Source organism: Teleopsis dalmanni, chromosome 2, assembly GCF_002237135.1.
Source record: "Teleopsis dalmanni isolate 2A chromosome 2, ASM223713v2, whole genome shotgun sequence".
NCBI classification, from domain to species: domain Eukaryota; kingdom Metazoa; phylum Arthropoda; class Insecta; order Diptera; family Diopsidae; genus Teleopsis; species Teleopsis dalmanni.
The window spans coordinates 41,466,181-41,483,176 of NC_051847.1; the positions used below are offsets into that span (position 1 = coordinate 41,466,181).

Below are 16,996 nucleotides of genomic sequence, written 5' to 3' on the forward strand. Positions count from 1 at the left end.
TATACTTATACTTATACTTATACTTATACTTATACTTATACTTATACTTATACTTATACTTATACTTATACTTATCCAACAGGTATTTTTATGAAAGTCTGCACGTTTCTACGTTCACCTTTGAAGTCGGTGCGGCGGTTCACACTTGACAATCTGAAAAAAATAATGAAGTCCTTGGGTTCGAGTTACCTAGCATTGCTTATGGATCATTTGCAAACACTGCTTACCCGTGGTTTCCAAATACATGTGCTTTCTGTCACTGTGCATGGTGTACTCGATGAGTTACGTGAGATATTACAAGCGGGTGATATAGATCGCTGTCTAGGCAATGTTTTAGAAGTGGCTATGAATGATATTTTTGGAGAGGCGGCTGTGGAAAAGAGTATTGATAAGATCACCGCACACACTCCAGAAGCAAAACCAAGTGCCAAAAGCTATCTAATCTTGCATATAGTAGCGCGTAACATACAGGAAACATGTTTACTCGATTTACTCTTACCATTTCGGGATCATCTGACACGTTCACAGTCCAGAAAAGTAACTATGAAAATACAAGATTGTTTTGCCAAAATTGTTGCTGGTTTGGTGGAAAATGCGCACATAACATGCCAGAGTTTACTTTATTTTGTTTATGGTACAATATCGGAAAGCATAACCGACTTATTGCCGGGCACACAGAAACGAGTGCTTAGTGATCAAGAGAAGGAGAAAATGCGACGAGCGCGCCCTGATTGCTATATCATACAACCAGCGCCACGTACAAGATCTGGCGCTGTTAATAAAATTGTTAAATCGAATGCCCAAGCAAATGCGCACATATTGATCGAATTCGGTTTGGAAATGTTGTACATTGTCCTAAAGCGTAAGAAGCTTATGTCGGTGAATTATCAGCCATTTTTGCATCCTTTACTACCGCTCCTTAGAGATTCGCTGAAAAGCACACATATACGCTGCACAACATTTGCGCTGAAATGTTTTGCTTCGATTTGGAATGAGGAATATGAACTGCCTGCGTTACAGGAACACATAACAGATATTGTGACACGCATGTTCGAAATACTAAAGAATTTTTCCACCTTTGGTGCCACTAAACAAGAAGATAACTTTCAACTGGTAAAGTCATCCTTTAAAGCAATCGTCGCACTTTTGCGGAAATATACTGAATATGAGTTGACTGAAGAGCAAATCACGCAGCTGGTGCTTTATATCGAGCAAGATTTGTATGAAGGTGAAAACCAAGCTATGTGCTTACCACTGCTAAAAGCATTGGTTACGCGTAAGGTGGACTCAAAGGCTTTACATGAATTGATGAAAAAGATCGGCGATCTATCCATTGTTTCTCAATCGGATTTCGTGCGTAATGAAACGCGCGCAATACTTTTCATCTACCTTATGGAATATAAGCTTAAACACCGTGTGGATCAGGTTATAAAATTCATGTCGGCACAACTGTGTTATTCCCTGCCAACTGGACGGCAATCAGTGATTAAGTTCTTTCACACTGTCATACAAAAATTTCCACATAAGATTCTTGCAAAACGTGCCGAGTTTTTGTTTCTAACGTTGGGTTTACGTTTGGTCAACGATGATGAACCTGATTGTCGTAGAGCAGTCGCTGAATGCATTGAGTTATTAATAAACCGTTTGGATAAAGTCAATCGTCAATTGCTATTTGATATTATTTTATTATTAATGGAATCTAATGATAAAGCCACGACAAGGGAAATGGGCGCTTGTTTATGTTCACGTTTTGTCAATGTCGAAAAGCAATCCTTTTCCCCGCGTCTAAAGACAATATTGTCCTCAATACAAGCACGTATCACCCTAAACAATCCAAATGCGCCGGGTAGATTTGTACGTGCCCCCGGTGTCTTAGGTGTTGATGTGCATGCGGAAGATGTGATGCAAAACCATAAAAATAAAGGACGACGTCGTGAGTTATATGAGAAGATGGATCATTTAATTGGTAATGAAGAAGCACTTGCTGAGACAGTTGAGGAAAAGCAGCGAGCAATCGATCATGAAGTTATACAAATGCAATATTGTCTGCTGAAGATATTCGATTACTGCGGTCAAACATGTTTCTCCAATGAAGAACTAGTAAATATCGTCGATGAACTCGCCTATGAGTCACAACGTCTACTTGCACATGAACACTCCCTCGTGCGCTGCAATGCAGCCAAAATACTCACGCATGTACTGGGAAACTATGATTTCGATTTAGTTGCGCAAATTATTAATAAAGAAAAAACTTTGGAAAGCATAAACCCACAGTCAGCGAAGCTCAATTACATTTACATAAATCCCGAATTGGATATAAAGTCTTTGACTCTGGATCTATGTGCGCAAATTACACCAGGGGATACTGCGCAGGAGATGATAGATGAGATAGTGAAGATATTTCTCTACATAGGCAATATGTTGCGAAATGTATCGCTGGCGAATGTTGAGATCAAAATAAATTTGCATTGGTTTGCACGTAGGATACGTTTTCTGATTAATAAGGAAGTAGCTAGAGCACCGCACTCCACACAAATCGTGAGTATAATAAACTATAATTTTCTATTAACTATTTTTTATTTTAATGTCTCCTTTTATTACATTAACAGCGTACAGCACTATTCACTCTTATCGAAGGATTTATCACGTTGCTGAGCGTTGAGACCATAGAGATTTTGCTGCCCACACTTTTGCCTACACTTGTGCGTGAAATGTCAGAGGATGACGACAGTGTAGATCTGAAGCTGAGGCAATTAGCTTTGCATGTTGGCAGTCGACTACGTAAGCGTATTGGCTCTGATCTCTATGATAAGTTGCGTACAAATGTACAAACTGAACTTATGATGCGCCGAGCTGAACGTAAGAAGGTTATAGCTCAAGAGAAGATACACGATCCAGTACGTGCCGCAAAACGTAAAGTCGGCATACAGGAACGTAAGAAGGCCGCTAAAAAACGAAAAACAGAACTGATGCGCGGTAAAGTGGAAGACGTTAAACAGAAACTGAAGAAACGAAAACGTAAAGCCGAAGATGATTTATTCTAGCAAAGTGAAGTGATTAACTTAAATGCATGATTATAATTAAGTACATATTAAGAGGATTAAGAGTGCTTAAGCTGAAGATGATTTGTTCTAGCAAGTGGAGAGATTATTTTAAATGCATGATTATTATAAAGTAAATATTAAGAGCATTAAGATTTAGTATTGTAAAAACCTTGCATTGCCAAAATGTAAATCTTTTACTTAAAAGCATAAAAACATCTTTGATTTAAACATTTGGGTGGTATGCTAGGAATAAGATTAATATATTATATCCTTGGTGCATAAAGCCGCCACTCCAATCTATCTATAATTTTTAATACATAATTTTTAGTATAAAATGGTATGAAATATAGTGAGTAGCGTAAAATAGAGTAATAAGTATAATTTATAGTAAGTAGTATAAAATATATAGTATATAATTAATTGTATATAATAAATAGTATATAATATGTGGTAACTATATATATATATATATAGTATATATATATTTGTAAATACTGATATCGATCTTGAATTGTCATAATCAAAAATATGTAAAAAAGACACTAATTTTATTTACATATTTTTTAATATTTAATTTATAATAATATACCTAAAACAAAACCGACCTAAAACCCTATTTTATATATATATATATGTAAATTTTTGTAAATACTAAAATCGATCTTGGATTGTCATAATCAAAAATATGTAAATAAAAACACTAATTTTATTTACATATTTTTTTATATATTATTTAAAATAATAAGACCGAACTAAAACCCCGCAAAAAACAAATTTATATAATATCTATATATTATAATAATATAATAATTTTATTTATATAATATAATAGGTATTTATAAATATTTTTATATTTTTTTAAATAGGTATTTATATAAATATATATATGTAAAAATAAAAAATGTATATATATAATTTATAATCTTAACAGATTTAACTTAAGGATAGTAGTAATAGTAGTATTTCAGCTTTATTTTACTTCATTTTATATATGTTTTATTACACAGAAATTTATAACAATTATATTATATATATAAAGCTTACAGCTACAGCATTTTCGCCGTCTGCCGGAACTTAAGAATTTTTTGTATGTATATTTATATTGCATATATAAACATGTCTACATATATTAAACTTAATACAGTTTAATAATTTTAACGATTTAGTTTAAAAATTATTACCATTAGTTTCTTAATTTTAAGTTTAAAAATATTTCGTTGTCAAAAAAAAACTTAGTTGTACTACTATGTAGTGATTTATATGTTTTTAAAATTAGATAAGATATAAAATTTTTATAAATGCATAAAAATAAAAAAAAATGTTAATATTTTATTAAAATTTTATTTAAATTTAAACTGAAAAAAAATTTTTTTATTGATTTAAATTGAAGCAAAAAAATATTTTATTAAATTTAAATTGAATATTAAAACAGATATAAAATTTTTATAAATGCATAAAAATAAAATATATTTATATAGTTAAATTGAAAATAAAAATATTTTTTAGTACAATTAAATTGCATGAAAAATATAAATATATAAACAAATATAAATTTATAAATTGAAAAAAATATAAAATAAATAATAAATATATAAATTCTATTAAAGCAATTGAAATAATTATATTCACAAATGATTTATTTTATAGTCTTTATAAACTAAAAATAACAAAATAAAACAAAATATTTTTACATAAAACTATTTTTAATCCATTGGAATTTTTTGACCGAACATAGATCTGTTTTGCATATTGCCAATTATTTGTCGCTAGAGTAGTCTTCAGAAATATTCGTCGGTAAAATTTTTCGTATATCATTTTTGGAGTGCAGGTGCTAGGTATTGAGCCCTGCCAAATTTCAAAGACCTGCGTGTTAACATTCTAAGTCAATGCCACACTTGAATTCCATTGTTCAATGTTTGGAGTTTTATTTTTTTGTAGTTTTTCTGAAATAACAAAAACATTTGCTTCACTACAATTAGAAAAAAAAAACGTATAAACTGCAGCTATATAAATAAATGTTTAATATAAAACATGAGGTAAAAATTCCCTTCAAAGAGTTTATAAACCACATCTATATAAATAAATGTTTAATATAAAACATGAGGTAAAAATTCCCGTCGATCTGTTTCTGGAATAATTGGAAGCAGTTGTTAGAAAGGACGATCAGCTCTTAAAAGTATATCCGGCCATCGCACGGAACTGCCACGAATTTCGAAATGAAATCTCATTCATTTACCGTCGGAACGATATTAAAAATGGTATCTCAGAAACTCTGATATACTAGAAGTCTTTCTATTGACATCATCAAGAAATGCAACAAGATTACAGTGTTTAAGATTAGAGTGTTCTATTAAATAAATAGGCATCCTAAAAATTCTTTAGCTCTGCTAAGAAGAAATCAAGTAACGAATATATGCTGAAAACGATGCTGTCATACTTTAAATATAAAAAAAGGTTTAAAAAAAAAGAGGTGGATTGTCGCATTGTTTCAGTGTAGATCATATGTAGCGTACCAAGTGGAGCACGTAAATAAGCTAGGTGTTACCAACCACATTAATCCAATAGTTTATCGGATGCACTCATTCTTCTACTGTCTCTAATTCTTTCCAGGTTTGCATTTTCTTAATCCTTGAAAACTACATGTGGCATATTTAGTTTACCTTTAATTTCACTTTTTATGTTTAATTTAAAGTAATTAGCACAGTTTCGGATGTTCTTAATCTTTAAAAATAACCTGTCACATTTTTCCTTTTTCTATTTTCTCAGATAAATTTACGGAATTGGTATTTTGGACACACGTTTATATGTCCAAAAAATGATGCTTTTCAGCAATCATTTAACTTGGTAAATTAAAAAGATACTTTTGACAATCGTCCATTGTCTGTTTGACAATGTCGAATTATTAGGCATTTCTCTGGCTTGTTTAGCAAAATTGGACTATTTGTTATTATATATAATTTATTTTTAGCGGGTTTTAAGTCGTTTATTTAACGAATTGAAAATTAAATTAAATTTAATATAATTTTTAGTCAGTTATGACGAAAAAAAACCATGTTTCTTAATAGTAACTATTGATTTAATAAAGAGGTATTTTGAGAGCTCTGAGTCAGTTGGATAATTAGCACTGACTCTGAGCTTTAAATCTGGTAGGTCACGAGCTCAACCCTTGGCACTTGCAGTCTCATAAAATTATTTACGAATAATTAAATTAAAAAAGATTCACTTATAAGTTTTTTGTTGAGACTCACAGAAGCCTTTATATTTAATTATTAGTTTTAAATAATACTTTTTTTTTGTGATTTTGTGAAAATCAAAAACAAAAAGATTTAAGCAAAATTTTTTTATTGAAATTCATAAAAGCCTTAATATTTATTATTTAGTTTTAATAATTTTGAATAACACTTTTTTAAACAAATTTAAAATCATATTTTATAAATGTGGAAAAAATCTTAGCAACTAATATTGAAATATTAGTTCTTATATTAGAATTAATATTAGTAATATTATTAATGTAATATTAATATATATATATTGTTTAAATATGTATATTTTTTTTTTAATAAAAAAAATGACATATTTTTTAATTATAGTTATATATAGTCATTACATTAAACAGTCATTAACTTTCTTTATTTATTATATATGTAAATTAATATAAATGTAATGATAAAAATATATTAAAAAATATGTTAACTGTTTAAATATGTATATTTTTTATATATTTTAAAAAAATTAAATGTTTTTTAATTATATTTATATATAGTCATTACATTAAATAGACATTAATTTCCTTTATTTATAATATATGTAAATTAAAATAAACGTAATGGTAAAAATATAAAATAAAAAACCAAAAAAAATGTTTACTCAAGCATTTATTAGCCGCTGTATTTATTTGTTATTGTTTACATGAAATGTCAAAAAAATGCATTGCAGCAAAGAGGTGATGTCACTGAGAATAATTCAGCAGCTGCAGAGTATACAAAAATCTCTTAAACGTTTTTCCCAGTAAATTAAAATTTGTTGTGCAACAAAATTCTTAATAATAAGTATGAATAAACTTGAAAATATATTTAAATAAAATAAATAAAAATTATTAAAATTCTGCGAAATAATATCCTGAAATCATTTTAAAGAATTTTTATTATTTTCAAATGAGAGCATAAATAGTTTTTTGTTTTTTTTTTTGGTTTTGTGATTAATAGTTGTCAGTTGAGTTTCTTTTGCGTGCTTGTGAAATGTTCGTCTCATTTTGTATAGAACAGCAGAGGCGAAGTGTTGTGTTCCTGTAATTGTTGTTGGGCAAATTAATAAAAAAATTTAAAAAAAATATATTAAAAATAGATTGAATTAGTGTGCAATCTAAGATTAATCACAATTCTTTGATAATTTAAAGCAATTAAATAGTTTACAATTGTTGTTATTGTTGTTGATTACAGGGAAAATAGCAAAAAAATAACAATGAAAATGATGTTCAAATAAAGGAAATAAATTATGTTTATTAGTTCAGTGTCGGAAAATGTAGTTATGTTCATTGGCAACTAATAAATTTTTTCAACTAAATTTAAATAAATTACAATAAAAAGTGAAAGTTTATTAGATATTGTTTGATAGTTTATATGCATATGCAACAAAATTTTAAGTGAAAATTTTTTGTTTAATGAAATGCATCTGGAAAACCAGGTGAGTGCTGTTCGCATCACAACAAAGAGAAATTTTTTTCATTTACACTAGACTACAAAACTATAAAATTTTTTATGAGATTTACTGAAGCGAAAAAATTTATTTCCTTAAAATACATATATATAAAAAATATATATATATATCATTATTAACACCGGTTATTACTACCAACCACTTACCAATTAAAATCTAATTTGTTTAAAAAATTTTATAAAAAAAAAAATATTAATTTTACTTCCATATAATTAACTTTTTTTTTTATTAAAGTTCATATCATTACTCAAGCGTTTTTTGTTGTTATGGTAAATGCATGCTATCATATATTAAAGATTGATGCGATTTTCGTATGCCTTAAATACTTATTAGGTGATATATTAAGTTTATCGGAAGATGACAGTATTGCACCCTATGCCACTCCAGTATGAACCCCACAACTTTGCAATACGCAATAGAATAATGCGATAGAAAACAATCGGCCATAGTATGTAGTATATTGCCCATCTTCAAGTTTTCTGGACATATGAAGTTCCTGTTAAAGAAATATAAATAGCTTCTGTCAAACAATATCTACTTGTGTGCCAATGGCAACATGTTTTATAGAGCCCTTACTCCAAGATGCTTACGTCGTTTCCTTTCTTCATATCATATAAAAATCTATATCTATTGTAATGGATTCAACATCAGTGAAATCAAATATAAACTACTAATTGTGTGTCACAATTCACAATGGCAAAATGTTTTGTAGAGCCCTCACTCCTAGATGTTTACTTCGTTTCCTTTCTTCATGTTATATAAAAATCTATATTTATACCTATTGTAATGGAGTTAATATCAGTAAAGTCGAATATAAACTACTAATTGTGTGTCACAATTCACAATGGCAACATGTTTTGTAGAGCCCTCACTTCAAGATGTTTACGTCGATTTTTTTCTTCATATCATAAATGCATCTACATCTATTGCAATAGACCCAACATTAGTGAGTGCAAAAACAAACGTGTATTAAAAATCCTTCACAAAAAAGATGTAGTTTCGTCTTCGAGACCACAGTTGCACGATAATAAGGTTTTCAACAGAGGGGCTTGCATATAGCTTAAGCCCCTCTTCTGGCTGTGTGCCTGTTAGCAATGTTAGTAAATTTTGATATATGCTGTATCTTAAGATAGTTGGCGCTTAATATTTGTAAAATAAATTCGAGAAGTGCCATATATGGTTTATATCAAACTGAAGACATTTCGTACCGATCACTGTATCTAGGTTTTGTGTTTGTAAATACCTATAGTAGACACTTGCTATAATGTAGAATATAATATCAGAGACCTTCGTTACAACATTTTGTTATTTATAGATAATAGTAATAATTAATAATTAATTTATTTATTTCTATTTGAGCCAGTGCAGTTGAACACTTTAATTCTTTCTTTCTTTCTTATTTTTAAAACCCCTCTTTACACCTTGACTGGATTATTATTTATCACTTCATCAGACTAAGCAATAATTGACCTCAGATCTGCATACCTTCCCGAGGAGCCTGTAACCATTCTGAGATTTGATAACGCGGTGTTGGTAAGTCTGTCAGTTTTCCCAAATAATTTCAGGGCTCTATCCTTTATGTATTTTTTGATAGGATCAATCTTGAGGTCCCTGAGGATGTCATTCGTCCTAATGTACCATGGTACCTTGAAAAGTCTTCTCAGAGCCTGGCTTTATGCAATTTCTAGCTGGCGAATAGTAGTGTTTGAAGCTTGCTAAACGCTATACATTCATATAGAAGTGACGGAGAAATAATTAATAATAATAATTAATCATATAATAGATTTTTTGTATGTTTCTTATTTCCACGTACCATATATGATCGTGGATATATGATGAAATGTTCGCTATAGCGAGTATTCCTTAAAGCGAGAGTCTACTGTTTATTGCTTTAATTATATTATCAGTAAATATTGGTTTGTGTTAAGTTATCTATTAATCTTAAAATTTAAAGTTTTTTTGCAACAATTTTTAATTCTAACTAGATTATCTTTACTTTTTTAAAGCAGGTGTTCCGTTACGATTTCCGCACTTGACTCTTTACCGTTGCAAATATAATGAAAAACGGTTACCATTTTTGAGAAATGGTTTAGAGTGTGACCCATGTATCTACCTTTATATAAGCAGACTAGTTGTTAATCAAAAAAAAGCTAATCGCTTTTTTAATTTAATTTTATACTAATTAAAATTATAATAGAATACTAGTTACTAGTTAATATTAAGTTTGAATAAGTGAATTGCATATTTATTGATTATAAATTATATTATTGTTATAAAATTAATTAAAACAAAGTTTTAATTAGAACTAAATTTATTTAAATAATTACTATATGCTTACTAAGCAAAAGATACTTAGTAAGATACTTAGATACTTAGTAAAAGATACTTAGATAGCTCCATATATAATCAGCGATTAGTTTGTTTTACTCGTTAGAGGTATTCACTTCATAGCCTCGTCGGATGAAGGATAAATACTAATGTATTTTTATTAGAACCATATTTGAAGTAGTGTATATAATTTTTGGCTTATACATTTTTGTGTATTATATTATTATGTACTATTATAATTAACTAAAATTATTAATTAAAAAATTATAATAATTTTTTTTTGATATAATAACTTATTTAATTTTTTATCTTTCAGGTTTTTCAATAACCTCAATGTAGTTAAAAGTTTACGGTCAAGTTGTGCATGGCAACGACTATTTAAACATAAAAGCCCACAATTCCAGAACATTGACAAGCCAATAATAAGAAGGAAATTAAGTGACTTCAAGGATTCATCCAACAGAAGCTTTGCTACGATTGTGAATTATAATAAGATGACTTCCGCTAATGATGCTGACAACGATACCCACAACGACAGAAAAGTTTCAACCAATTCATTCGACGATAATACATTGACGTCATCCTCACAAGTAACACAACCAACACTTTTGCCATTGTATGAAAAATTATTGGAGCAGTGTCAGGAGCAGGCAGTATTTTTTCAGGATGATAGCACCGAACGAGGACAACGTTTATATGCAGCATTTGTTGCTTGGCAAGATTTTATACGTTCAGCCAATAAGTTGGTTTTACAAATTGAAGAATTTGCGCATAAATATGACTTTGATGAGAATACTCCGGGTAATGGTTACCGTAGTTTCGTCTCGGTAACTAATGCTTGCGTAGTACACGGTCAAGAGATTTGTAAAAATCTGGTAACAGCACGTTCCACGGTATTCTTTCGTAAAAAGTTTTATATGAAAGAAGTAGAGTCCTGTTCACAACTCCTCTCGTCCTTATGCACTTGTCTACAGTATTTGCTTATAATGCACGAATGGTCGCACGAAACAACAGATCTTTTTGCGAATGGTGAACACTCAGCCGAGGAACTATTCGAAATGGGAGACACAATAAATCAGTATTGTTTTTATGGACGCTGTTTAGGTTTCCAATACGGTGATTCGATACGTGGAGTTTTACGCTTTATATCGATTGGCATGGCTGGATTTTCCGAATCATTTTATTCAGAAGATGCCGATGGTGCAATAGCAAAGACCACACGTAGCATTTGGACCGGTGGCAAGTATTTTCTTAATCCAGAACTGCGTGCACGTCGTATTGTGAATATATCACAAAATGCAAAAATCGAATTTTGTAAATCCTTTTGGTTTCTTGCCGAATCAGAATTAATGCATATGATACCGAGCATTGTTGGTAGTTCCATTAAAGTTAATCGCATGATACAAATTCCAGCTGAGCCATTGCAATTACCAAGGTAAGCTCTAATTTATCAATTTTTTCAATTTTTTTATAACATTTTAATTAATTGACATTTACATTTTTTTTTCAGGGTGCAATCGAATTCTCCAACGACTGATGTTAATCAAAATAGTTCAAAATTTGTTGATATACCAGTGCCTTCATCCCATTTAGGACCAGGTTTACCAGTTTCTGTACGTTTATTAAGCTACTCACGTCGTGAAGGAATGGTAGGTGAGGGTGGACGTTATCGTGGTTGGCGAAAATTACCACCACGTAGCCCTAGCATACTATTTCATTGTCATGGAGGTGGTTTCGTTGCGCAATCGTCGAAATCACACGAATTATATTTACGTGACTGGGCAGTCGCTATTGATGCACCTATCTTGTCGATCGATTATAGTCTTGCACCAGAGGCTCCATTTCCACGTGCATTGGAGGAAGTTTTTTATGCGTATTGCTGGATGTTGAAAAATGCCGAGCATCTCGGTACCACCGCTGAACGTGTAGTGTTGGCTGGTGACTCTGCCGGTGCAAATCTCTCTATTGGAGTTGCACTCAAATGTATTGAAATGGGCGTACGTATACCAGATGGTATATTCTTAGCATATTGTCCAACACTCGTGAGTTTCATACCAAGTCCTGCACGTCTACTATGTCTTATGGACCCATTACTACCATTTGGTTTCATGATGCGTTGTTTACGTGCATACGCATCGCCTGCTAGAGAAACGTTAAATGTAAATGCTAAACATGTGGAAGAAGCAGCAGAAGTGCGAAACGCTGTAGGAAATGAACAACATTTTACGCTTAATTTGGATAAGTCAATAAGTGCTGCATCAAGTAGACGTGCTTCGAACGCTAAAAGCCCGTGTTCATCATTAGCAGAAAATTCTAAATGGGATCAAATTAAAGTAATTTATCAATTTTTTTTTTTTGCTAAGCCTAAATAAATGGCATTAATTACTTTCAGTACAAAGAACCAAAAAATGCTACAGTATTCAATGGTTTATCTGATGAAGTTGAGACTGAGGACAGCAGTGATACTTTTGCCAGTGCATCATATTATAGTCAAACGGTTGAGCACACCGATCTGCCGTCCGATGAAGAAGATAACAGTTCTTGCGTTTCATTCGAAGACGATTCACAACCCATAGAACATTATCCAATCGAGATATCGGCGAATATGCAAAAAAATTCAGATTCCGAGCAGTATATTGATCGGTTTCTTGATAAATATTTGATAGATACTAATACAATTGAGGCTAAAGAAGATGAAACATCTTCAAATAATGATAAAGCTAAAGTAAATGGTCTTAATCCTACTTTTGCTAAAACTCCTTCTGAAGATAATTTAATTATTGAAACTGGCAAAGAAATGATTGCCTTCGATTCGCTACAAGGCTGTTTAAATAATGCCGTTAATAGTATTTCATCCACACTTTATCGTTATACGCAATCGAGTGAGATACGCAGTGGTTTAAGTCCAAGTCATCATCGTATCAAGGATTTACGTAATATGGATGCTTTAATTGCTCGTAGTCCAAGCGCGGAGTTTCAATTTCGAGTGCCAAAGGATCCATTTTTATCACCTTATTGGGCTAGTGATGAATGGCTGTCAAAAATGCCACAAACTAAGATTTTGGTTAGTAAATGAATCAATATAAATATTTAAAATAATTGTATTAAATGTTGATTTTATTTTAAAATTTTTATTACAGACTTTGGACATGGATCCATGTTTAGATGATTGTGTGATGTTTGCGCGAAAACTGAAAAATTTAAATCGTCCAGTTACTTTAGAAATTCTTAAAGGCTTGCCGCATGGATTCCTCAATTTTACAATGGTACTTAAATTATGATTTTTTTATTGTTTAATTTTACCTTTAAAAAAGTTTCGAATAGATGCAATGACATATATTTATTCATTGGGTTTTTTGAAATTAAAAATGTGTAGTAAAGCACACTAAGTAATATAAGACAAGTTAATAGATTGGTTATATTAAGAAAATTTTTATTTAATAACAAAAAATGAACCTTTATCGTTGCTATATAGGCGATTCTTTCAGATTTTTAAGAAAACTGAAATTAAAATCAAAAACTGATATGTTTCAAATTAAAAATATTTAACCTGGAACCCACCAATTCAAATATGTCCTGTTTTGTTCCCTTGTTAAGATTTTGAAGTGATGAAAAATTCTCTATTCCAGCGCTTTTGTATGATATAAGTTTTGTCCAATATAGACCAGGTGATACGTGATCTAACATGAAATCTTATATATCCAGGATTTTCAGTTTACATGACAGTTTAGTCATTACGAGAGGAATACCGATATCAATGTAGAAATATGTCTACTTTAGCAAGTTCATCTGCTTTACATTTGCCCGAGATGTCTAATTCGACAGAACTTATAGATAGAAATCCGAACTACAAGAGAAGTACCTGTAATGCCTAGTAATGATTTAATTGCAGTTAGGCTGTCCGAGAAAATTACGATATTCGTGTCAGCAGACATATAAGTCAAGCATAATGAATTCTTATAACCTCTGCCAGAAAAACACTATAATGGTTAGGCAGATCCAATTTATTAAAAAACATACCAATCCTTATTCTATTGCTTAGTTTGGAACCCGTTTTTCAGTTGTGTTAGCAGAGACTATTAACTCTTGATGCCAGTAATTTCTACTTGGTATAAGACAGCCGCACTCCTAAACGAACCACCCTTCGACATTGAGTACTCTGATTTTGAGTAATATTCCAACAAATTTTTCTATATTTAACCGTCTATCTCAAAATTCTCAAAAAAATGCATTTTATGATTCATGGCATGGGTTATTAAAGGCGCTCTCGATATTAACAAAATAGGTGTATATTCCTTCAAAGTAAAGATCTTCCACAATTTTGAGTTTAATACATGAAGTGCTGTCTACACAGACTTGGTTTACATTTAGGCATTCTTTGATGTTGAGAGAAGTGTTGGATTAATGGTATGCCTCATATGTAGATCAATAACCACAAAAGTTGCAGAACTTTTAAGAGAAAAGAGACTAGGTTGTTTGGTCTGTAATCGGCAGATACCATGAAAGGAATTACAAGACGAATACATTTGTTAGGATGTGAATGGGTAATGGTTGAGTGAGAGTGGAGGAGTTGTATTTAAATTTAATTCAACTACGGTCGTGGATTTCGAATAGAGTACTTTGTGGGTTAATATTACGCTTGCGATTCTCCAACAATTGGAGATATATAACAATTTAAGGCAAGCTCAACAGCAAGGGTAAAATAAAGCGATCGCCCTGTTGTATAAGAAAATATATTAACTGTACGGTCAGTCAAAATTTTAAATGAAAATAAAAATTTTGTTGTACTTCACTACTGTTCAGGAACATTTTAATTTAAAAAAAATAAAAGGCAAAAACCTTATATTGAGCTGATTTCTTTCTTCAATATTAATAGAGTTTTTAGTTAATAAACTATTGAAATCTGTTATATAAAGAAATAAAAACTGATTAATCATTTTAATCATTTTAATCATTTTATAATATTATATTATAGTTCTCCAATGAAGCGATGGAAGGCTCTAAACATTGTATCAATTGCTTGAAAGAACTGCTTAAACTACCTGATTGAAGAATATCAACCAGTACAACAACAAAATTATAAATTGACAAGTTTAATATATTCGAATAAATAAAACGTTTATATACACACATAGTATTTACACTGATTTATAAGAATAAGAAAAAAATTAAAGTATATACACATAATGTATTTCATATTGGTTGGTTAATTAATTCAAGGAATTATTTGACCATTGCAAAAATAATATTTATGTAATTGTATATATAAAATATACAACTTATTTTACTGGCACAAATATTTACTACAATTGTATCTATATTTTTAAAAGCCTTATTTATCGTTAATATATCCTAACTATAAGATACTCATATTACATCCTTATTTATTTATATTTAGGTATAATTAAAAATAATTTTAATTTATTTATTTTATATAATTAATTTAAGTTAACTCTGCACAATTTTAACAGAATTTACTGCTTAGGATTGTAATTTATTTGTATTAAAAATATAATCGTATTAAAAGTGTAATTACGAATACACCTACTGCGAATGCATATATAACATATGGTATTATCATTATTAAAACGCGACAATTATTATTTAAGGATTCACATAACAATAAAGTCAACGTAATTATATTCGTTAATATTTTTAACACTCGAATGAATAATGTTAAAAAATTAAATTTATTATACAAAAACTTCTTAAATCAAAATGTTTTTAAATCATTCGGTAAAAGAAAAAATGAGTATTTACACAGTCTATTAGATTACTTAAGTTAAATACATAAAGCGAAGCTTTAACCAATAAATTTACATACTATTTATATTATTACAACAACGATTTTGTAACAATTTTAATATATTACAAATCAAGGCAGCTATACTAAAAGTTGGTTTATTATTGAAAAACTAATAATGATTTTATAAGTTTTAAGACTTTATACGTGCTGTAATCTCATCTATTTAATTGAATATTCATTTATAAATACGATATATTAAATCAAAAATTATTTCATAGAAATAAATTAATATATAACAAATGTATTTTTATATAAACTACCGCTAGTTGGTCAATTTGTTTAAATGCTTTTTTTATTTTTTTTTGTTTTTTTTTTCTTATATATTAAAAATATATAGCAATTTATATTAAAATAAAATATTGTATTCTAAAAATTATTGACAATTTTTTATGATCTAAAATTGTTTAGCAATTAAAATTAAAATTTTCTTTGTTATTATTAATAATTTACTTGACAATTATTTAACAATTTATTTTAAAACATTTCCAATTCTATGAAAAATGTTGACAATTCATATTTAAATTTACTTATATTCTAAAAATAATTAATAATTTGTATTAAAGTTTTCTTCATATTTTAACAATAATTAGCAAATAATATTAAATTTTTTATTATATTCAAAAAATTATCTATATTAAAATTTTCTCTATATTTGAAAAACTTTTAGTATTTTAAATTAAAAAATCATATATATCTTTTTATTCTAAAAATTATTTCAAATTTATATTTTTTTTTTTGTGATCTGTTAGCTGTTATAAAACTGTTAGCAATCAATATTAAGATTTTTTTTTATATTTTATGAGTATTAAGAATTTATTTCAAAACTTTTCTTATATTCTAAAAATTAATATCAATTGTATTAACATTTTCCTTAAAATTTTTCAAAAATTATTGTACATTTATATTAATAACAATTTGAATTTCAATACATTCTAACAATTATTAACCATTTAATTAAAATCTTACTTACATTTGAAGATTTTTTTATTTATTTCATATTTAATTATTATTTTAATATTATTTTATTGATATTTATTTTATTGGTGTTTATTTTATTGGTATTTATTTTATTAGTATTTATTTTATTATTATTTATTTTATT

The 16,996-nt window shown here is 29.1% G+C and overlaps 2 protein-coding genes across 2 annotated transcripts; both read left to right on the forward strand.

Annotated features, from left to right (window-relative positions):
• Positions 1–85: 85 nt before the first annotated feature.
• LOC119679586 (small subunit processome component 20 homolog) lies at positions 86–3,257 on the forward strand. The gene is made up of 2 exons (XM_038092030.1): positions 86–2,538; positions 2,610–3,257. Exons 1-2 carry the CDS (start codon positions 91–93, stop codon positions 3,042–3,044), a joined length of 2,883 nt encoding a protein of 960 aa, XP_037947958.1. The 5' UTR covers positions 86–90; the 3' UTR covers positions 3,045–3,257.
• Positions 3,258–7,229: 3,972 nt separating this feature from the next.
• Positions 7,230–15,218, forward strand: LOC119680198 (hormone-sensitive lipase-like). Its single transcript, XM_038092894.1, has 7 exons — positions 7,230–7,332; positions 7,484–7,727; positions 10,405–11,523; positions 11,599–12,421; positions 12,481–13,152; positions 13,229–13,354; positions 15,064–15,218. The coding sequence occupies exons 2-7, from the start codon at positions 7,705–7,707 to the stop codon at positions 15,136–15,138; spliced, it is 2,838 nt and encodes a 945-aa protein (XP_037948822.1). The 5' UTR covers positions 7,230–7,332; positions 7,484–7,704; the 3' UTR covers positions 15,139–15,218.
• The last annotated feature ends 1,778 nt before the right edge of the window (positions 15,219–16,996 follow it).